At 45.1% G+C, this 23203-nt stretch overlaps 1 protein-coding gene across 1 annotated transcript; it reads right to left on the reverse strand.

The window, feature by feature from the left end:
* Positions 1-57: 57 nt before the first annotated feature.
* Positions 58-20284, reverse strand: Epb42 (erythrocyte membrane protein band 4.2). The gene is made up of 13 exons (XM_031371627.1): positions 19853-20284; positions 17862-18047; positions 16711-16944; positions 13137-13255; positions 12214-12318; positions 10792-10969; positions 10229-10367; positions 9864-9967; positions 8928-9170; positions 7450-7749; positions 4555-4715; positions 3322-3455; positions 58-1420 (listed from the first exon to the last, which is right to left on the reverse strand). The coding sequence occupies exons 1-13, from the start codon at positions 19860-19862 to the stop codon at positions 1258-1260; spliced, it is 2076 nt and encodes a 691-aa protein (XP_031227487.1). The 5' UTR covers positions 19863-20284; the 3' UTR covers positions 58-1257.
* Between the last annotated feature and the right edge of the window lie 2919 nt (positions 20285-23203).

A 23203-nucleotide genomic window follows, 5' to 3' on the forward strand; every position in this document is an offset into this window, starting at 1 on the left:
AAAAAAAAAAAAAAAAAAAAAAAAAGATTTGTTTTCTTTATACACACCTATTTTGTCATTGTTTAATATAATATGTATTCTCAAATGTAAACACCACATTTTTATAAAGCAAAATGATGCAAAGAGTTTATAATTTAGACATTTTAGTACATTGTTTCCAACTACATTGCTATGAAGTTATATGTTGTGTGCCTCTAGGACAGCAGTTCTAAACCAGTGGATCTCAACCAGTGGATCTCCGACCCCTTTGGTGGTCACATGTCATATATCCTGAATATCAGATATTTACATTATGATTTATAACAACAGCAAAATTATAATTATGAAGTAGTAACAAAATAATTTTATGGTTGGGGGTCACCACAACACAAGGAGCTGTACTGATGGGTCTCAGCATTAGAAGGTTAAGAACCACTGCTCTAGAAGATCATGCACTGGAAAGCAGGGTAAAGCTGCAGTGAGGTATGGTGTATGACCTGATAGGGTCCCCACATACACCAGCACTCATGAAGATCTAGCTATAGTTAAGTTTAGACTATTCTTTCAGGTCCTATGCTATGTGTTATAATAGCTCTATCCATTTGTCTTTGGGTCTTTTACAATAACCACCAGGGAAAGAAAGAATCAATGTAATTTTAGTATTATGTAAAAATTCTATTTTTAGTCAATATTGTCCTATGTCATCAGAAATAGATTGATTTAAATTTTAGGTTATCTTTCACTCCTGGAAGTTAATGGATATGTTAATGAGCAATAAAATGGTGTGAAACATCTGGATGCCCCAAAATCTAAATGTACTCTGAAAAGGTAGTCAGAACATCTCATTATACTTTGGGAAGTTATCTGAGTGTCTTTTCAAAGGCTTGTTTTATCACTTATGCAGAGGAGTTTATTCTAAGACAAATAGTGTTTCTGACTGCCTTGGGTTGGCTTGATACAAATGGATTTTGGAGCCAGGCCATGGTGGCGCATGCCTTTAATCCCAGTACTTGGGAGACAGAGGCAGGCAGATTTCTGAGTTCAAGGCCAGCCTGATCTACAGAGTGAGTTCCAGGACCAACAGAACTACATAGAGAAACCCTGTCTCAAAAATACCAACCAACCAAGCAATCAACCAAATAACCAAAAAACAAGGGAAAAAAAGGATTTTGGTTTCTGTGAGTCTAGCTTGGTTTTTGGTCACTAGTCTGTTGTTTGGTAGGCAGAGTTTCCCTCTGGAGCATGTCTAGTTTTAGAAGTTTGAGGGTTGTTTGGGAGTTAAACAGAAACTTCAGGGGCCACCACAAGGACACTTCTGTGGCCAGTCAGGTTCTGGAACATATCACAATCTACTTCCACAGTGAGCCTTTGTAGTCCCAGATGTGTTGGGGTGAACTGGAACTGAGTATTCAGGCTGCTTCCTGGCCACACAGAACCCAATCTGAAATAAAGGTAGAGACGGGTGTTAATTCTCCTCCAGATCATTGTTCTGCTGGTCTCCATGGGTTGTCCTTCCTGGCTTGAAGATATGGGGCACGAGGATATAGAAATCCAAGTAGATTGTTGGGAAGCCAGAAGTGATCATAAGGGAGAGAAGACAGGAGCTTCTCCATAGAGAACACCTGCATGACTCAAGACAGCATCTGTGATTTGGTCTGGCTCTGTTCTTGGTAATGGTACTGGCAACATGTTTGGCAAAGGCTATAGTTTTATATTTCTAGCTGGTGAGCACAGTGAGTACTGTAGACATAATGAGGGAGTGCCAAGGTGTCAGCAGCTTATGGCTGACCTTCCTGGACTATGGTAGACCCTTCAGTAACTAAGGGAATGTTTGGGATTTCCTTTGAGGAACTTTGCTCTACAATTGATCTGGAAGATCCTAAAGTCTAGGTAAATGTCCATGGGTCCCCCTCTCATTTTATTGATGAGAATGACAAATTTTCATGATGCTGCACCAGTGACTCAATAATTCTGGGAAGCTCAGCGTTGCCTTTAAACTGTACCCAACTAGGAGTGAAGTAGGCAAAAATGAAAGAGGAACGTCTAATACTACTGAGGGGCCTAAATTACACAGGAACTCCTAAAAGTTAACAAGAATGACGGCAAGGACAGAAGAATGCAGCTAAGACAGGCAACCACAGAAGAGAGGATGGAATGGGAAAGCCAGCCTGAAGAATGGCAAATCGCAACAGTAAGACATGGCTTTCTGTTATACGTGTTCTTTTCTATTGGAAAGAGGAGAATAGTTGTATATTGGCCAGAGAGGTGGGGAGAGAAACTGTCTTTCAATGCAGGAGATCCTGCTACTAAATCTGATAAGATCTGGCCAAACCAGATCATATCCTATGACCCAGAAATTCCATTCCTGTACAGAGCTTAGAAGGGGGCATACACGAGGCTGTTGGCTGTGAAACTTTGCAGCATCAGAGTGAGAGGTATTTGTTGCCATCATTATGGGGCAGTAGGAGGCACACAATGGAGTATTATGGGGCCTAAGAAATGGACTTCACATATACATGAAAAGAACAATGAAAAAAATCACAAAGAGTTAACGAAGCAACAGTACACATCGTACTTTGCTAAAGATCCACACATGGACACAGGGTCGTGAAGGGATTAGAAGTGAAAGGAATTTAACTAGAATTGTATCTTGTAATTGTGAATAGGAGAGCTTCGTTATACCAAGAACCAGCATGTCCTATCTGTGTGTTCTCTGGTACCAGATCTAACCTCCCTTCTTTACCACAATACTTAGACTCTTCTTGGATGACCAAGACAGGAGGAGTGGGGGTTACATGGGGTCCTCACAGTCTCCCTTATCCTCTCCTCCTGTTGACTTGGTGTTTCCAGAATGAGATAGGCCATTTGGTAGCTTTAATTCAACTTCTGAGGATACCTGCTCTATCTCCAGTGATATGGCAAAAAGATGGATTACTGTTTTTAAATCATTGAGTCCAAACCAGTTGAGATCTTCCAGTGGGGTAAGAAGTTTACAGTCCTAGACTGGTGGTGGTGGTGGTGGTGGTGGTGGTGGTGGTGGTGGTGGTGGTGGTGGTGCACACCTTTAATCTCAGCACTTAGGCAGGCAGATCTCTGTGAGTTTGAGGCCAGCCTGGTCTACTGTGTGAGTTCTAGGATAACCAGGGCTGCACAGAGAAATCCTGTCTCAGAAATCAAAAACAGAAGAAGAAGGAGAAGGAGAAGGAGAAGAAGGAGAAGAAGAGGAGGAGGAAGAGAAAGAGGAAGAGGAAAAAGAAGAGGAAGAGGAAGAAGAGGAAGAAGAAGAAGAAGAGGAGGAGGAGGAGGAGGAGGAGGAGAAGGTACTGTCTTACAGTCTCTTACCCATATCTCTTCTCTCTGTGAATGAGTCCCCTTCCAAAGATGGAGATGATACAGTTCTGCATGGGGGCGTCTAAGGAGTTGTGCATTCTAACTGAGACCGTGAGGGGCTGATACTGTGCTGCTCTATTTGGCATCTGTAGGAAGAGGCAACACATAGAGCTACTGATAAACTCTGGGGAAGGGACAGTTTTCGATTTCAGGTGTCTACCCACCCGCAGCGACACACCCTCTCTAACAAGGCCACATCTCCTAATCCTTCCTCAAACTCTTCTTCTTCTTCTTCTTCTTCTTTTTTTTTTTTTACAGAGAAAAATAATTTTATTTGCATTTGAAGGCCTTTTTCCTTTTTTTGTTTTTTTAATATGGATACAAGATTTCTTTATTATATCTATAAAGTAAAAGATATAGTAAAATGAGATATATCAAGTTAAGAAAATACTTCCAATTCTTATAATTAATGTTTTGTATTATATAAAATATAACTATATATATATATATATATATATATATTACTTTTTTTGTTGTTTTGTTTTGTTTTTAGTAAAGATAAAAAATCTTGGGCTGGCGAGATGACTCAGTGGGTAAGAGAACTGACTGCTCTTCCGAAGGTCCTGAGTTCGGATCTCAGCAAGCACATCGTGGCTCACAACCACACATAATGAGATCTGACGCCCTCTTCTGGTTCGTGTGAAGACAGCTACAGTGAATTACACTGGAGCGAGTGGGGCCGGAGCTAGCAGGGCCAGAATTCAATTCCCAGCAGTCACACACATGATGGCTCACAGCCATCTCTACAGCTACAGTGTACTCATACATACATATAAAATAAATAAAATAAAATAAATCTTTAAAAAAAAAGATAAAAAATCTTGGCTCTGACTATGGTACAAACCAAAATAAGAACGTTTTAGACATTGTAATTCATTGTAATAAGGCTGTACTTTAATGACTATCACATCACCAAAGGATTTTACCTCCATCATAGCTATGCTAAGAGTTGACAGTTCTGCTACATCAATGAATGAATTGTAGGCACAATTATTTGGATACAGATTTCCTACTATGGTCAAAGCTATTTGACTTGAGTGATTATCATCATTCTCATCCCACAGGGAACAGGTTACATTCATTTAAGAAATGGTGTGTGTATTAAGATGGCCTATCCGTGAAGTCATCCACAACAGCCCTGAACCATAGCAACTAAGAGTAACCGAGTAAAGAACAAGTACCCACCTCAATGACAAGATTCGGTCTACCAATGGCTACATCTTCCCGAGCAAAGCAGCTGAGGCTGGTGTGGGAGTGCCTCGCCATTGCCGTGACCCTGAGAAAGCTGTTCTCGGGTGGGTTTTGCTCAAAACAAGCGAAGGACAAGCTGGTGGATATTCTCAGAACTGCAACATACAATAGACAAGTCAGTACAAATCATGGAGTGCATGCTTGCCGGAATCAAACCGTAGCTCCACCTACAACAGGGGACTCAGGGCCTCATCTCATGGAAGACAGAAAGATGCTGCACTCCCTACAGCCACTCTGCCCCATTACTACCTCTACCAACACTCTTAGCGGACTGTCTCACTGGGGATATAGAAAAGCTCCCGGGAGCCAGATCAGGCCATAGAAATGGTAGGATGACTTGTGTTACACAACACTCTTCAAATAGTGCTTATCTCAAAACTCGCCACAAAGCAGTTGCTGAACACATGCTTACACAGTTCTGTCCCTTCTCCCATTCCCCTTTCTTTTTCACAGAAAATGCTATCAACTGTGACTCTCTCAAGTTCTGGCTCCCATTCTCAACCTGCACACATAGACATGTCCCCAGGGGAAGTGCTGTCCTCTTGTCCACATAGAGTCCTACGCTTTTTAAAATACGTGCCCCATTCTTACCCACTGCTGATGAGCTGTGTAGCCTCAGGCAACTTGTTTACCTTCTCTGTGTCTTGGTTTCCTCTCATGGCAAGTGGGACTAAGAATGGTACTTACCTCATCAAGTTGAGAGAAAAGTGAGATAAAGCATATACTGTACTCACCACCATTTCAAGGAGATATTAAATACTCGGTAAATGTGAGTTATAATACTTCCAGTTGGTTATTTGCCCAGAGACTATGCTGTCATTTATAACTTACCTCTCCCGAAGCTTTTTATGTTGATTATTTACAACATATAAACAGAGTCACCTTCAAAACAAACCAAAGAATCATACGACTCTGCTCTAGCAGCTGTCCCTGGCTGACTATCCACTTAGTCTCTTCTTTTTCCCATCATGCTTTAGGAAGATTTCCACTTCCTGAGTTGAATTCATTTAAGTCCCAGGGAGCCAGCCTTGGCCACTTCCCTAGTCCGTGCTCTTTGGCCAGGCCATCTCATGATCTCTCTGCCAACCTTGTTGTGTGTCCCTGTCCCCTTAGACTCCTTTGTCTCCCTCATGTTTGTTTTTTCCCTAAATCCACAATTGCTGGTGTGGCTAAGGATCTCTCCTTGCTGCCTCATCTTTTTTTTTTTTTTTTTTAAGATTTATTTATTATATTTAAGTACACTGTAGCTGTCTTCAGACACTCCAGAAGAGGGCATTAGATCCCATTACAGATGGTTATGAGCCACCATGTGGTTGCTGGGATTTGAATTCTGGACCTTTGGAAGAGCAGTCAGAGCTCTTAACCACTGAGCCAGCTCTCCAGCCCGCCCTGCCCCCCCATTTTTTTAAAGATTGTCTCATCTTATATCTGATCTCCCAGCACTGTAAGTGCCCTGTGCCCTGACTCTGAGTCATTGCCTCTGTGCTGGGATTTCTATGCCTGCTCTCCACAGCAGCTGCCTGCTGGCTGTTGGAGTACTTGGCTGTCTCATGGGCTTTTAACAAAGCATGCTATAATTAGATTCTTCTCCCTCCCAAAACTTGCATCCCCCTCTTCCAGTGGCTCATGCAAACCATAGACAGACATCCACATTCACAAATCCAATTTCTCTCACCTCTGGGTTTATGTCTTGTTTCTGAGTGCTACCAGGCTAGCCTAGCTTTTGTTTCTGGATTTCAACTGTTACTAGTTTTAACCTACTGGTTTTCTATGGCTGCAAGTGAGAATCCTTTATAATACAGTCCCAACCCCACGCCATACCTCAAGTCAGTTAGATCAGATGCTGGCAATGAGGCTCAGCATTTGGATTATAATGTTCCCAGGTGCTTTTGTGTACAGCCAAGGTTAAGAAAGACTGCTCTGACATGACCCCCTCCATGCCGCTTTGTCAGAACATTTCTTTTAAACATGGATTTCTGATAACATTGACACTACTAATGTAAACTTTTTACTAGCCCACTGTTACCCAGACAATGAAACTCAGGCTTCTGAGCATGACATATAAGACTGTCTAGCTCTCATGCTAATTCACGCTATGCTTGGGCAAGGCCCAGTGATGGGAACTGGGAAGACGTGGGCTGCTGCAGTCCTGTGGATGTGCTCTATCCTTCCTCCTGAAGCTTGCCTGTGCAGTGAGATTTCCTCGGGAGTTCTGCAAAGTCTGATGTTTGTGTCTACTACAGAGTTTTTGACCTTATTGCCTGGTTATAGCCCAGGCGTAGAATTTTCCCAGGTGACTACAGTGTGTGACCAAGTTTAAGCAGGATTGATGGACTTCAGGGAATCTTAACCCTAAAATACATAGAGTTTCTGAAGAGTACCCATGTGTGACCTCATCTTGGACTAATTAAACAAGTATCTAAGAGAGAGAAGAGACCCTTGTGCATCTTTCCTCTGTCTGGAATGCTTGCTGTACTTTTCTGTCTATCTGGCCTTTCTTCGTTCTTCAAAACAGCCTTTTGTGGATCATCAGGGTACAGACTGCCCCAACCTGGATGAGGGGCTTCCTGTCCTGCACTCTGTCAGCCTCCCCACATGCTCTCTTACTGCCAGGGTGGGTTGTGTTCTTATCTGATTGCAGTTGGGATCGTGGTTCTCTCAGCGTGTCAGCACGAATGTATATGTGTTGAATGAATGTATATGTGAATGCATATGTGTTGAATAAGAGTGGGCACCAAGGGGCTAAAAGCTGTCTCTGGAGACCCATGGGTAGAGCCTAAGAAAGAACTATGTGTGTACAGGGTATGTGCTGGGGCCAGAGAGAGTTACCCTGGTTGGGTCCAAGCATAAGGAACTGCTTCTGCCTCCAGAGACCAGTAGCGAGGACTCCATTGTAGTACAAAGCCTGGGCCCCAATCACCAGTTGCACCTTCTTCTCCTCGTCTGTTGAGTTAATCAAGGTCACGGAAAGACGGCCATTTCCTCTCAGAGGGAGGGAGCTAGGTGCTTCCAAGAACAGGTGCAGAGGCTCTCTAAGCTCACCACTGGGAGGACACATGCCATTGTCTTTCCCAGGTTTCATTCTTTCTTTTTGGACTCTCTCCAGTACGTCCTTTTCTTGAAGAGATCCTGCAGAATAAAAGAGAATAGAGAGCACCCAGTAGGTACAGATCCTTCTGATAAAAGGGCAGGGTTAAAATGTATTTACCACTTCTGCTCAGATACCAGGATCCTAAAAAGCTTCTCAAATGCCTCAGGCTTTGAATTCGCCTTTGCACAAGGAAAACACATTTTGTGATAAGTCAGTGCTGTTGCTGGAGATATTTTTGCCAGAAATTGACTCTCTGTGTGTGAGGGAACTTGGAATTACTCCAAGGGCAAAGGAGCCATGGAGTATTCTTGAGTGGGAAGATAACAAGGTCATTCATGTCTTAGAACGTTCAATCTTGAAAGTGAAACAGGAAAGGGAACTGTGGTGGAGAGCAGAGCCAGGGAGCTGCCATTCTATGGGCAAGAGGTAAGGAGCTGAAGGATTACCTAGGTTGTGAGGAAAAACGCAGAAGACAGAGGCAGGCAGGGACAAGGTGCTGAAGGGGAAGAGGCAAGCAGGGACAAGGTGCTGAAGGAGAAGGCTCAGGTTACAAGCATCCTGATTTGAACTGATAGATAAAATTGCTAATGGAAACCGGGCAGTGGTGTCGCATTCCTTTAATCCCAGCACTTGGGAGGCAGAGACAGGCAGATCTCTGAGTTCGAGGCCAGCCTGGTCTACAGAGTGAGTTCCAGGACAGCCAGGGCTACACAGAGAAACCCTGTCTTTAAAAAACAAAAACAAAAAGCTAATGGAAAGAAATAGTTGGCAACCTTGTAAGAGAGGGAGAGAGGGGTAACTTCCTCCCTCACTCCTGAAAACCTTCTTGAACAAGGCTCAGTATTTAATGCTTTGTTTCATGATGACAGTTCTCAACTGGAGGCAGTTTTGACCCCCTAGAGGACATTTGGAAATACATGAAGACGGTTTTGTTTTTTTGTTTTTTTTTGTTTTTGGTCATCAGGACTGGCTGGAGTTGGGGACTGGCATCTCATGAACAGAAGCCAAGAGAGCACCACAGTGCATCTTGTAGCTCAGCCTCCTACAACACAGAATGGTCTGATTTGAACAAGCAGTCATGTAAGCCAGGCTTGAGAAACCTACTATTCGATGGGGAAAGCACCAGGGCTCTTTCTGGCCTTCATGCGTCCTCCCATTCCCTTCCTTGAATCTGCTGTCTCAGGTGGATAGGCCAGTTCCCTTGGCTGCTCAGTACCTGCAGGATACTTGTAGTTCTGAGTGATGTCTTCACAGCGGTCACTGCCCACAACCTTGGTGCTGATGCAGTTGCCCACATTCTTTTTGTTGGAGTTGGTCAACTCCAACTTCCCATCCTCACAGCACTTCCAGACCACACATGAGGCATTTACTGTAGCAAAGAGCTCTGGTACTGCGGGGTCCACCTGCAGCTCCCCCTCCTTGACTGCTCTGACTGGGACCAGATTACAGGATCCTAGGACTGAGGGGGAGAAAGGGCAGATGAGCAAAGGAGCCAATCTTAGACTTCTGCTCTGGTTAGGGCTTATAGCATCAGTCCTTGTCCTGTACATTATTTTTCCTTCTCCAGGATCAAGGTCAGAGGTAGGAAGGAGACAGAATTTCTGAGAAAGTGTTGAAGATGAAATTCACAATTATGCAGTGAAAATACTTTTAGGTCCTGGCCTATACCAGAAATCATGTCGCCAGTCACCAGAAGAACATCATTAGTGCCCAGTCTTAATACTAATATGCTAGGGTCAGGCTACCTTAACTGCTTCCAGCATGCCAGGCCCCTGACAGGATACCAGGACAAGGAGCCACCCTTCTTCAGCTGCTTGAAGCTTCCCTCTGTAGGCTTGAGCTTACTATTGAGGCTCCTTTCATCCACTCACAGATAAGTCCCCATCACAGCCACATTAAGATCTTTGACCTTCATTGAGATGGTATTCCCTTGCCCATGGCTTTACGTGGGCCTAGTGTTCATGCAGTCTCATGTGGTAGCTGACATCTCTATGCGCTGAGCCTGCTGGCACTATATGGCCACCATCACTTCTGTTTCTGTTTTAGAGGGCAAAGACCCTCTCTGGACCATGCGCTGCTCCTAGATCCTTTGCAAGGGGCCCCTTCAGCTCTTGCAGCCCTGATTGGTCTTAGGCCTACCCTTAGGCTTTACCTTCAACTCCATTAGGAGCTCTTGGGTGCAGAATCTGCCATCCATCATAACCCTGGGACAAATCGGGTCTGTTCATCCAGCATTCTACAGAAGTTTGGAAGATCCTAAAAGTATCAAAGGCAAAGCTTCAAATGGGGAAGAAAAAGAATATACAAGAGAGTCTAGGAATGTGACTTTAGGGAGCTGTTGCCATGGGGATGGAGGACACTGTGTAAAATGAACATTGACCCCACCACTGACTACCGCCACCTCCTCCTATAAGAGTCCTGAAGGCCTGCTCCTAGCCCAAGGCTCTCCAAGTGCGGGGGTTCACATGGAACTTGGGACTTTCTGATCTAGAACCCTAGCTCCTTTAGGCTTCTCACCAGATACGGCCCCTCTGTCCTTCTCCATTCTGGAGTCCCTCCTCATTGTAGTACTCATCCACCAGCAGGCTCCCATTGGTACCTTGGGCTGAATCAAATGTGGTAACGACTCGAGCTGGGATGCCCAGGCACCGTAGCACTTCGAGGAAGAGACATAGGATATCAGAGGGGCCAGCAAAGACCCAGGCTGGACAGGGTCTGTCTTAAATGACAGGTGACATTGTAGAAAGAAGAGGATTCTGAACTGAACAGACAAAGGGTGGTAAATGATGCACATATCACACAGCACAGGAATATAGAGCAAGAGGGGAGGTTTAGAAGCATTGAGGCTTACTCTGTAGGGGGACCAGCTTGAGAGCAGAGTTTGTAAATGAGCTCAGATTTGTAGAGGGGAAAGAGAAGCAGCAGCTGGTGGGGAAATTGGTTGGGGGAAGACTGTGGAGAGAAAGCAGTGCCTGCTTTAAGAGAGGTCCCTCCCACATGGGAGGCCAAGGGACAACTTAAGATGTAGGCTAGACATTACAGCAGCCCAGAGAGTGACCTATGTGTTGCCTGCCCTGTACCTGTGCAAGCAACAGCAGCAAACACCCACGCCTGGATCTCATACACGGCTCGTCCTTGGCCAGTGAGCCACTGCCTCAGGATGGGCACACTGCCCCGTCGTTTATACAACAAAGCACCTTCCTGGGCAGCTTGGGTCTGTGAAATAGGCAGGACCCTCTTCCTCTTGATGGCATACAACTGTTGGAGCAGATAAGGTTGTCAGTGAGAGTCCTGTGGCTGGACAGCTTGCAGGAGCTAGCAAGGAATGTTTATTGCAGTTTGCCAAGCATGTGACTCAACCCGTGGAGATTGTTAAACCAGCATGCTCCAGGCTCCAGCTTATATTCTAACTGCATTATAACCTCAGAGTCAGAGCTGGGGCTCCTCATCTAAATCATCTTCCTGCCCCAGCCACAGGGAGGAGTATGAGAGTTGGTTCTACTGGTCCTCAGTTTCTCCTGCCCTGACTCCTTCAGTATTGTTTGCCCTGGGTCCTAGAGGCCTCATCTCAAACCTTTCCTTCTTACAGAATAGCCTTGATCCCACACCCTGCTTTTCATAAAGGGATGGAGTGTTAGGAAAGGAAATAGGGACTGTATTACTTCTCTGAGAGAGTTTTGTGGACATGGTGTGCTGGCTAGTTTTATGTTAACTTGACGTAAGCTAGAGCCGTCTGAGAGAAGGGAACCCCAATTGTGAAAATGTCTCCATAAGATCTATCTGAAGGTAAACCTGTAGGGCATGTTCTAAATCACTGACTGATTGATAGGGGAGGGCCAGCCCATTGTGGGTGGAGCCATCTCTGGGTTGTTGGTTCTGGGTTCTTTAAGAAAGTAGACTGAGCAAGCCATGGGAGCAAGCCACTAAGTAGCATCCCTCCATGGCCTCCGCATCAGCTCCTGCCTCCAGGTTCCTGCCTCCACGTTCCTGCCCTCTTGAGTTTCTGATTTAGTTGCCTTCAATGGACTGTGACGCTGGGTTTGTAAGTTAAATAAACCATTCCCTCCCCAACTTGCTTTTAGTCATAATAATTTCATAACAGTAATATTAACCTAAACTAAGACACATGTGAAAAACCCCAAGCCACCATCATGGTTTGCATATTCTTAGGAACATTTAGAAATAAAACAAGACTATTGGATTACCATAGCAAGCACTGAGAAGGAGAGGATACATCTCCCCTCCTAGGGATTTAAACCTCCAGGTCAGGGCTGGGAGGACGAGAGCTCTGAGGAAAGCCGGGTCAGTTTCCTCTCTCCCTGGCTTTTGTCTTAGATGAGCCTCTCTCCCTTTTTCTTGCCTTTCCCTTCTTTCCCACCAGGCTCTTCTCTGGAGACTGTCTCCCATGCTCTGAGGGCTTCCAGAGCTGTGAAGGTGGACCCCTCTAGCTGAATGCTCATGTCACGTCTCCTCTCCCTCTGCTTCCCCAGCCTCATGCTCACCAATGCTCCCACCATGCGGGCCACGTGTGCAGGCTGGTTCCAGTCTTTCACTTGCTTGTCCACACTCAGTAAGTTCAGGCTGAGGTCCATGACGTCTCTCTCAAACTGCAAGGACAACACAGGATAAGATGAGGAAGGGTTTCCAGGCCAGGCACCATCTCACAGAACAGATTTGTTATCTTGTCCCTCTTTCAAGCTTGGGTCTTATATCTTCCTCTCCTGCCTCAACATCCACCATGGGTGTTCTGGCTCTTCTCTCTTCTTACCACACCACCTGGCCGTGTACCCCACTCCCAGTGCTTTGTTCTGTGGGCTTATTTTCCTGATAGGCTATGATCTCATGAAGATTGGTATTGGGCCATTGATTGATTGACTGATAGATTGAGACAGGGTCTTACTGTATAGACCAGGATGACTTTGAACTCACAGAGGTCCGCTTGCCTATGCCTCCCAAGTGCTGGGATTTAAGGCATGTGCTCTTATCAGTGCCATGTCATTTCAATTCACTTAATTTCATTCATTCCTACTTAGTGAATATCTAATGTTCCTACAGGCACTGAGTATGGAAGACTCAAGGTAGCTCCCACTCTGGAGGAGTCCCTAGTTAGGATCTATGTGGCCCTTCAGGCAACACACCATAGCACAGTAGCTCAGACTCTAGGCGTCTATCCTAGGTGGCACAATGGAACAACTCCTCTATCTTTAGGAATTGGGAGAATTTTCCAGAAGGTAATAAGACAGGGAAAGTTGTTTTCCAAGGGGAAAGAGAAGGAAGCTAGTCCAAGCAGCAGCTGCCGAGAGTACAGTAATGTGGTCCAAAGGAACAGAGGCACCTCAGGTTGACAAGGGCTCTTGAACCTGCTAGTTTTGGCCTGAGTGTTGAAGGTTATGTGTGCCTCTTCTTCCCTAGAGGTCCCTATTACCTGACCAAAGTCCCAGGGCTCTTCCTGAATGCAGTCGGCTGTGCCCAGGTAGATGAAGCCATTCTGGTTCAATACATATTCAGTGCGTTGAGCCTCATTCTGTAGAAATACAGCATCATCTGTCAAGAAGCAGGAGAGGTTGAGGGCCTGAGGGTGCCAGGTCTGTCCTCCATTCCCTGGGACTCTGCTCTGCTAGTCCAGGTTGGGTTTGGTTTCAGCTTTCTTCTGCATCCCTGGGCCTAAGTAAAACTCAGGAGGGTCTTTTGTACTGTTCAGGACCTGGCCCACACATCCTCTGTCAGTCAGAGTGGTGCTAGGAACAAGCCACCCTTAAATTAAAAAGTCTTGTGTTTTCCAGAAGAGACACAAGAGAGATGAGAGCCCTACTGGCTCAACTGGAAATCCTAGGGAGTTTCCCAGTGGCCTGTTAAGTCTTACCTAGAAAACTAATTTGTAACAACAAAAAAAATGTCTCAGGGGAAAAGCGAAATGAACACAGCATTTAAACACAGGTTAAACAGTAAACAGAGGGGGCACCGCAGAAAGAAGCAGGGGATGAAAAGTGGAATTCTGAGCATTGGGCTTCTGTGCTGGGAGGTTCTCTATGTCTGGGTGACCACAGTCCTTTCCTACTATCTCATCCAATTCCCTTATCCAAGTGTTAGGCAGAGCATCAGGAAGAGCTAGGCCAGCTGACCTACAAACATCTAGAGAGTCTCCTGACTCTGCTTCCCATCTTCCTATAAGCACACTGCACCCAATTTTCCCTTGAATTCTAGGGATCTGAACTCAAGTTACCAGGCTTGCAGGGCAATTACTTGCACCCACTGAGCCTTCCCCTCACTCCTCGGTATCTTTTCATGAAACCATTGTTCACTGAGGAAGCTGGAAACAGCATGGGATTCAGCTTTTCTTGTCAGATTTTCTCTCTCAGCCTTGGTGGCCAAGCAGTGTGTGTGTGTGTGTGTGTGTGTGTGTGTGTGTGTGTGTGTGTGTGTGTGTGTGCGCGCGCGCGCGCGCACACGCGCATTCATGTGTGCACAAGTTCATGTATTGTGGGGTGGCTCATCTAGTTTCTAGGAACATTAAAGGAATGTCCAAACCACCAAAAGAGTTTCTAGGCCACAGAAACACTAAGCACTTGAGAGCTGCCCAGGTATCCAGTGTTGTCTTTGCATTCTGTGTGCTGGGATTAAAGGCATGGGCTACCACACTCAGCCAATTGGAACTTCTCTCAGTCATCTCTCAGAGGAGCAGAGACAATGGCTCCCACTACTCAATTCCTCCATAGCAGGACTTCCCTAGTTGGGGTCCTATAAATGGAGTAAGAGGGCAGGAATCCTAGTAGTGGAATCATGGGTGGATTCCTTCAGAACCCAATGCTGTCCTTGAACTGTCTCACTGGGACTATATTTTGGCTGCCAGGGTCTAGCTTTAAATGTAGACTCTGGGTCAGTCATCTGGGACGCACTAGAGCCTCAGCTTTGGAAGGATTCCCCCAAGATCTTCCTCTCAGTATGTGAGACCTCTCTCAGCAGAAGGATCCTGAATCTACAAATGAATAACATGGGGCAAAAGACACCAGAATAGAGGAGTTCCCATCTATTGTTTCACTTGCCTGAAACACAAAGGAAGGCCCTGAGCTGAGAACAGGCAAGACTAACCTTAGGAAGTGCTCAACCCTTTAGACAGTTCATCATGTTATGGTGACCTCCAACCATAAAATTATTTTTGTTGCTACTTCATAACTGTAATGTTGCTACTGTTAAGAATCGTAATGTAAATATCTGTGGTTTTCAGGGTTCTCAGAGGAACCATGCGAAAGAATCCTTTGATCCTTTAAAGGGTTGTGAACTACACACAGGTTGGGAACTACTGATCTAAATAAAATAAGGGTGGGTACTGGAGGTTTCACCCTGGACAACAGAAGTAAAGTCCATTGGCTTCAGACATCATGGAGGAAAGAGCCTGGAGCTTGGCTCTAGGTGTGGGTCCATAGGAACTTGGGGAAATTGTTCTCTTTCCCCATATTTCCTCTGGTGTCCCAGCCCTGTCTTATAAAGGGGGCCCTTCAGGCTAACAGTGAGATTATTGAAAGGAAAAGGAAGTGTGTGTCTAGTGTCTTGAAGCTAGGAAAACCAGGAGAAAGTTTTCCATTCTCTCAATCAACCCCTAAGAATCTGCAGCATTAAGATGGGTGTGACAGATTTTAAAGGGAAAGAGACTCGAATCTCAAAATGAAAAGGAAGGGACAATGTCCCATTATAGCCTCAATTGGACAAACCACCTAGGCCCACTAGATGAATTAAGCCCAGTTTCAACCAGAGCTGTACTTTATAGGAGGTCATCTGACCTCAGTGGAGCCACTTATAGGCCAGCTCAACTACAGGACTTTAGACAGGTCAGTGTGGAGAGGACCCTAGAGCCTGCCTTAATAACAGAATAAACAAGTGGAGAGAAACAAAACCCCAAAATAGGGCTCCTTCACCATGAAGCTGATGAAGACAAGCACCCTTGTAGCACAGACTCCTTTCACATTCTAGAGGGACTGGGCAATTCAAAATCTTGTGTTCTTTTTCTTTCTTTCTTTCTTTCTTTCTTTCTTTTTTAAGCCATGGAGAGATGCTGCTCACAGGCTTGCTTTCTTTCTTTCTTTTGTTCTTTCTTTCTTTCTTTCTTTTCTTTTTTTATTATTTTATTTTATTTATTTATTATATCTAAGAGTAAACTTCACACTGTAGCTGTGTTCAGACACACCAGAAGAGAGCATCAGATCCCCATTACAGATGGTCGTGAGCCACCATATGGTTGCTGGGATTTGAACTCAGAACCTCTGGAAGGGCAGTCACTGCTCTTAAACACTGAGCCATCTCTCCAGCCCGTGTTCTTTTTCTTTAAAAATGTTTCCTTTCATTAGATAATCAATCTATTGACACCTCAAAACTCAACTACATACCAGGGAGAGACTGGGAAAGACAAGAAAGAGGCAGAGAAACCCCATCCCCTGAACCACCTCATTCTTGCATCTTCCTAGTTCTCATTCCCATTGTGTGTGTGTGTGTGTGTGTGTGTGTGTGTGTGTATGTATGTATGTGTGTATGTTTGTGTCTGTGTGTCTATCTCAGTTTATGTGCACATGGGTGCACTGTGCATTCAGAGGCCAGAAGAGCACATTGGATCTCTTGGACCTGTCTTTAAAGGCATTGTTGAATACTTGGCTTGTTATTTATGATCTGGGATCCAAGCCTTCAGGATTGTGCACCAAGCACTCTTGACTGTTGTGCTATCTATCTTTCCAGCTCCTCATTTCTCTATTATTACAGTAAAGGGCAGATTTTTGAGTTCATCTCAAAGTGTCCAAAGTAGTCTGAAGCAGCACCAGAGTTTGTCAGTAAAATAAGTCTATACTTGTAACATGAAGTCCCAGGGACACCAAGATGGGACCCTGAGCCTGAGAAGACACTTGCTGGAATTGAATGTTGGTGTTACCCACAGGGCTCCCTGTTGGAGCTGTATCCCAGCTCTGTTTCCCTGCATCCCTGTGCATCTCAGACTAGCTTAGGTCCAAACTTACGTCTATTCCATGGATTAAAGAGAAGTGTGAATTGGCCCAAGGGGTATTGTTTCCTTCCTGAAACCTGAAGCAGGAGTGAGTAGCGGCCAATGACAGCATCCACGGGCGTGGTCACAGAGATGGTCCAGTGTAGGGCGTCTCTTTCCTCCACTGCTGCACTCCATCCTTTCTGGTCTCCAAGAGAGGAAATAGGGAAGATGGCTTGGGTCTTATTGGTCTTGGAAGGCTGCTCTCCTGAAATGCACAGTCATAAATTGGTTATTTAGACTTCCAGGTCACAGGTCAGAGGTATAAATCAAGGTCTTACAAAAATGGAGGAGGTGCCGACTAGTTTTGGAGGAGAAGAAAAGAGGGCCTCCTGTAAAGAAAAACATTAGAGGATGATAGGTGAACACAGGCTCTGGGTGCTTATGGATCCATGTCTATGAAAGAGTCACAGTCTACAAAAAGGGTGTAATAATGGTACAACCATCCCTCTGATCCAGGGGTATTGGTTCCAGGACCACCTGCAATACCCCAATCCAAGGTTGGTTATATCTCTTTATATAAAATACCATGGCATTGTATTTTCTTGCAAACTAGTCTTTTCATTATGTATGAATCCTTATATGGTGTGAATACTGTATAAATAGTCACTCTGCTGTATGTTTTAAGAATTGCCGACGAAGAAGGAAAGACTGTACTTGTTCAGGAAAGGGACAATCTTTGCCCAGGTATGTTCCATCATGGTTGGCTGACTCTGAGGAAGCAGGACCCATGGGCCTGGAGAGCCTGTGAAGGGACTAAATTAGATACTGCATATGAAGTACTTGACTCAGTAGCTGATACATAATACAGATTTCAATGAGTGCAGACTAGATGCTATATGCACCCAGAGTTAATCCCCACTCAGCCTTTCCTACATAGCTGCAGTCAAAAAGAAGCTCTTAATGGTGATACTGCTGAGCACTTCAGAGTCATAATAAACAGCTTTTCTTATGCACATTATCTTGTAAATGCTCACACTATTCCCTTATCAGACAGAGCAGGACAGCTTAAGGCCCAGCTACTGAGTGGACCATTTGTCCCTTGGTCTTCTGAGAGGATGCTATGAAGAGATTCTCCCTCTAGATCCCAGAGTCCCCACAGTGGTCCAGGCTTGTCACACATACCTGTTTGTGCAATGAGAGCCACTTTCTTCAGGGCAGACAGAAATTTGTGGGTTGGGGCCCGGAAGTTCAGGGTGATAGTGAAGGACTGTCCCCTCCTCAAAATAAGGTGCTGGGAGCTGATGGCACTGGTATGGTGCTCCTCATTGTTTTCTGCCACGTGGAAGTCACAGCTCTTGATACTCAGAGCTGTTGTGGGAAAAAGCGAAGTTATAGATATGAGGAAGATGAATAAAAGTCACCTTCCAGGAGTGGGGTTCAAGTCCCGGACTCCATTTCCTTGTCAGCTGTGTTCCCCCAAGCAAGCAGCTCATTTGAATTTCAGTTTTCTTCTCTTTAGACTAACTATCCCTCTTTGAAGAGTTATACAAAATGAATGAAGTTATACACATATATATTTATGTTTCTGTGCTAGCATTTACTTTACATTAGCATAATGTCAAACATGTATAAGGCCCATTAAATGTTAACATTTATTTCCAGCTCTAAATCCAACAATGAATAAATCTTGAATCTTGCCCGCTCCTCATATCCCTCTTTTTTTTGAGACAGGGCCTCATGTATCCTGGACTAGTCTCCAACTTTCTGTGTACCTGCGGTTGATGTTGAACTTCTGATCTTCCTGAATCCCTCTTCCAAGTGCCTGGGATTGAGCACAGGGCTTCTGTTTACTGGGTGAGCACCCCTGACATGCTTAGTGCCACATTCATGTTTTTGAGAACACAATCAGGTAATATTAGAACTGGTTTGAAGCCACTGAGTCAAATTCTCTTGTCTTAAAGATGAGATGGGTGAGGCTGAGAATAGAATCAATTCACCTAAGATCATGTGTGAGTTTTGATGTAAAGACTTACCATCTCATGACACTTGAAAGGAGGTGGCTGAGTGTACTGTGAGCCCACCTTCTTTGGTGGCTGAGTTGTACTAGGTGGTAGAAGGGTGAGCCGTCACATGATTTGAACCAGGTACATTAGGCCCATACAATACCCATAGCATTAAGGTGTGAACTGTTCTTCAGAATCCTTTGGACTCTTGTTCTGTCTGGAAGCTTCCCTACTTCTTACCTCAAAGGTGCCTACTTACCTTTTGATACCCAGAGGCATTGCCTCTAAAGCTCTGACTGACTTGTCCAGGTGGAGCTTGGTCCCATTTTATAGGCATCACCCACTGCTCCCTGCCCCCCACCTCCCATGAACTTGTCGAGGTGCTGGGTTTATTTCATTTCTGCATTCTTTGCTCAGCAGTATGCTGAACACAGTCGATTTCCCAGTCAATGTTTGCTTCCTCGATGACAGGACATGATCATGGAGTCAGCCCTAAGAAGAGTTTCTCAGACAAGTTCGGGGCTCAGGCTGCACCATGCTGGCCCTCACAGCAGAGGCACCCCGAGTTTGTATGACCTTTTGATCTGCTTGTCTTACTGCTGTATGTCTGTCTCTGTCCACCATGCTTGTGTTAACTGGCTCACACCATCCCTTCCCTCCTATTAACCTTTGAGGATGTGAGCCTCAAGATTTCCAAGGTTGAAATAGAAAGAATAGTTTCTTTCTATTGCTGTGCTAAAACACCAAGAGAAAATGAACCACATGCTTGCCCACCTGCCAATCCAGAGGGGATTTTTTTTTTCTCAATTGAGGTTTTCTCTTCCAGAATGATTCTGGTCTGTGTTGAGTTGACATAAAAATTAGCTAGCAGACCAGGTGTATCCCATTTGTATCATAGCCTAGAGAGTTCTAGCTATTACATTATGTTAATCCTGGGCTATGAATATGAATGCATGATAATCATTCATAAATGCAGTTAAAATTGCCATGCAACCACCTACCCCACACTCACACCACCATTTCCCTTCCCTTCCCACTCCACATACCCCCCCCTCCGTCCCACTCTTCACAGCTTACACACCCTACTGTCACCTCCATTACCAACCTATTTCCTTTAATAAAAACATGTCACGGTGACAGTCCTAGCAGCCGGGAACTGGGTTCGCTTACCTTGCCCCATGGCTTCAGGCTACCCGAATCCACAGCACAGGAAATGCTGACCTCGCACTGTTGCCTCTGGGTTCTCTCTCCAAATCTATGTCCACACTGGTGAAGATGATGGACTTCTGTTGGTTTAAAGCCTCGAAAAAGCAAATTTCCCTCACTCCTCTTGTGAGCCTGCTGTCAGGTTTATTGACTCCTACTCCCTCCCTGCTCCTATCTTCTAGACCAGCTGCTGGGAGTGACCCTTTTCTCTTCCAAGATGTCACTTAGGCAGGAGACCTAGGCAGGCCTCTGTCTGCCAGGCTAGAATGAGAACTCCCAAGAAGATCTGCTAGCTGGGGGGAAAAAATCCCCCAAAGCCTGACTCTTCAGTGTCTTCAAGAACCCCTCAGAGATGTTTTCTGGACAATTCTAGATGCTGGTGTAAACAGTGGGTCATACCCAACTCTGAACCTCCTGCCTCAAGTAAATTATGAGCAGCTGCTTACCATCTGTTTGAACAAGATAAGGAAATAGTCTGTTGAGAAAGAAAACGCAGAGGCCAGGGCCCAGACTCTTTCAAGGTGACCTGCTCTGGGACAGCCAACCAGAGAGTTTGGAGTTGTTTGGGACTCGGCTCTAGTCTTTCTACTTCCTCCTTGGTCCTTAAGGATGGAGGCACAGGACAGGGTCTCCTGTCTGGCCCTCCTGGACTTTCTGGCTCTTGGCCTGGGCTTCCCAGTGTGTGTCCAGGGGAACATTCGGGGCAGCTGGTATGTGAGGTGCCCGTGGAAGGACACAGAACTGGCCACACAAGCACTGTTCCTGTGGACAGGGAAGCTCGTGTGGCTTGCTTTGCTGTCCACCCTTTTAAAGCTTTTAATATAACATCTTGGAGAATAATGATGTGTGTGTGTGTGTGTGAGAGAGAGAGAGAGAGAGAGAGAGAGAGGGAGAGGGAGAGAGAGAGAGAGAGAGAGAGAGAGAGAGGAAGAAAGAGAGAGAGACAGAGAAAGGAAGGAAGGAAGGAAGGAAGGAAGGAAGGAAGGAAGGAAGGAAGGAAGAAGGAAGAAGCCCTACTGCCTCCTAGCCCCCAAATAAGACATTTTCCCTAAGAACCGAAGAAGCTGATTTTTCATTACTTGATTTTTACCTGGAAAACACAAATCTAAACATGATGAGAAAAAGTGGCTAGGACCTGGCCAGCACCAGCATCCTGAAGCCGGTATAGTAGCTTTCACACCTGTAGTTGCTGACTGTTGGAAATGTACAACTACAGTTGGAAATGTAATTAAAGCCCTAACTTAGAGTACTTAACAATGAGAGGTGGCATATTCAGAAATAAGCCTGAGGAATGTGGAAAAGCTGTGAGGAAAAGACTGAAGGGCAGAAGGAAGACGTGAATGGATGAACGTGTAGCTCACAAGTGTGGCTAGGATTCGTCAGCATCGTTAAGACTCCAGACTTCCCAGGCAGGCCTTAAGGTCCCAGCAGACCCATCAAAGGAAATGATTGTCCTTTGGAACCAGGTAGACTGATTTTGAGTTTCAAAAGGAAACATAACAAGCAGAAATGATATGGGATCAGGGTTCCTACATAGTAAAATCAGGTATGGGAAGAGATGTACAGAGGGTCAGGAAATTGAACAGAGGTGTGTAGCAATGGGAGATGGGGAACTGGGGGTAGCAACCAGAAAGTCCCAGATGCCAGGAAAGCAAGAGCCTCCCAGGACCCCATGGGGATGACATTAGCTGAAATAACCCACAAAGGGGAGGGAGAACCTACCAAGACGATATCCAGAGGTTAGGCAAGGCCCCCAGTTGAGGGATGGGGCCACCCACTCATCTCCAAAATTTTAATCCAGACTTATTCCTGTCTAAAGGAAAGACAGGGACAAAGAGTAGAACAGAGCCTGAAGGAAAGGCCATCCAGAGGCTACCTCACCTGGGGATCCCATCCCACATGCAGACATCAAACCCAGACACACTAGTGCAGATGCCAAGAAGTGCTTGCTGACAGGAGCCTGATACAGCTGTCTCTTGAGAGGTTCTGCCAGATCTTGATCAATAGAGATGTGGATGCTCACAGCCAACCATTGGACTGAGCACAGGGACTCCAATGGAAGTTATGGGAAGGAGTTATGGGAAGGGCTGAAGGAGCTGAAGGGGTCTTATCTGGCACCAATGGGAGGGGAGGCCCTTGGCCCTGTGAAGGCTTGATGCCCCAGTGTAGAGGAATGCTAGGGTGGTGAGGTGGGAGTGGGTAGCTGGGTGGGTGGGGGAGCACCCTCATAGAAGCAGAGTAAGGGGGGATGGGATAGGGAGTTTGTAGAGGGGAACCTGGGAAAGGGGATAAATAAATGAAATGTAAATAAATAAAATATCCAATTTAAAAATAAATAAATTAAACATGATGATCCTGATAACTTAGAAATGTCCTACTAAGTGTACTAAATGTTGTACTTTGAATCAGTGAAGGAAAAAAAGATTCATTAGTAAGTGGTTTGAGGACATTAGCTTGCCATAAGGTTGACTTCCTATTAGACCACGTACAATCCAGATGGATCCAGACTATAAGGGTAGGGGCTGGAGAGATGACTCTGTCATTTAGAACGTTCTTCTGGAGAACTCAGCTTCAATCCCCAACACTCAGGTGGTTTACAACTGGCTATAATTTCAGCCCCAGGGGACCCTATGCCCTCTACTGGCCTCTGCAGGCACCAGGCACACACACACACAGGCAAAATACCCCTATACATAAAATAAAATAACAATTAAATATTTATTCTTTTAAAATGATCATTTGTGTATGTGTCTGTGCCTGTTTTCCGAGTGTATGCATGTATGTAGAACACATGCATGCAAGAGCCTGAGGAGGTCAGAAGAGGGCTGTGGATGCCCCGGAATTGGTTATAAGTTATAAGCCACCACGTGGGTACTGGGAACCGAACCTAGGTCTTCTGTAAGAGCAGTAAGTGTACTTAATCTCTGAGCCATCTCTCTGGCCCAATTAGAGTTAATTCTTTTAATTCAGCTGCTCTAACTAGGCAAAATGAACTTTATACAAGCATACTCAATACATTGATACTTAAAAAAGCAAACGACAGAAAATAACCTAAACACCCACAAATAAGATATTGTCAGGTAAACAGTGATGCGTGAATTTAGTAGAACAAAGGTAAACAGATATGGAACAATTTTCAAGCAATATTATTTATTTTAAAAAGTGAGACATGGGACAATGAACAGTGTAAGCTGCTTCTGCATAAAGGATGTATATATGTGGGGAGGATATGTATAAGTTCTGTATAAGGATATATGTGGGGAGGATATGTGTGAGTTCTGTATGAGGATATATGTTTGGAGGATATGTGTGAGT

Source organism: Mastomys coucha, unplaced genomic scaffold (assembly GCF_008632895.1).
Source record: "Mastomys coucha isolate ucsf_1 unplaced genomic scaffold, UCSF_Mcou_1 pScaffold15, whole genome shotgun sequence".
Classification (NCBI taxonomy): domain Eukaryota; kingdom Metazoa; phylum Chordata; class Mammalia; order Rodentia; family Muridae; genus Mastomys; species Mastomys coucha.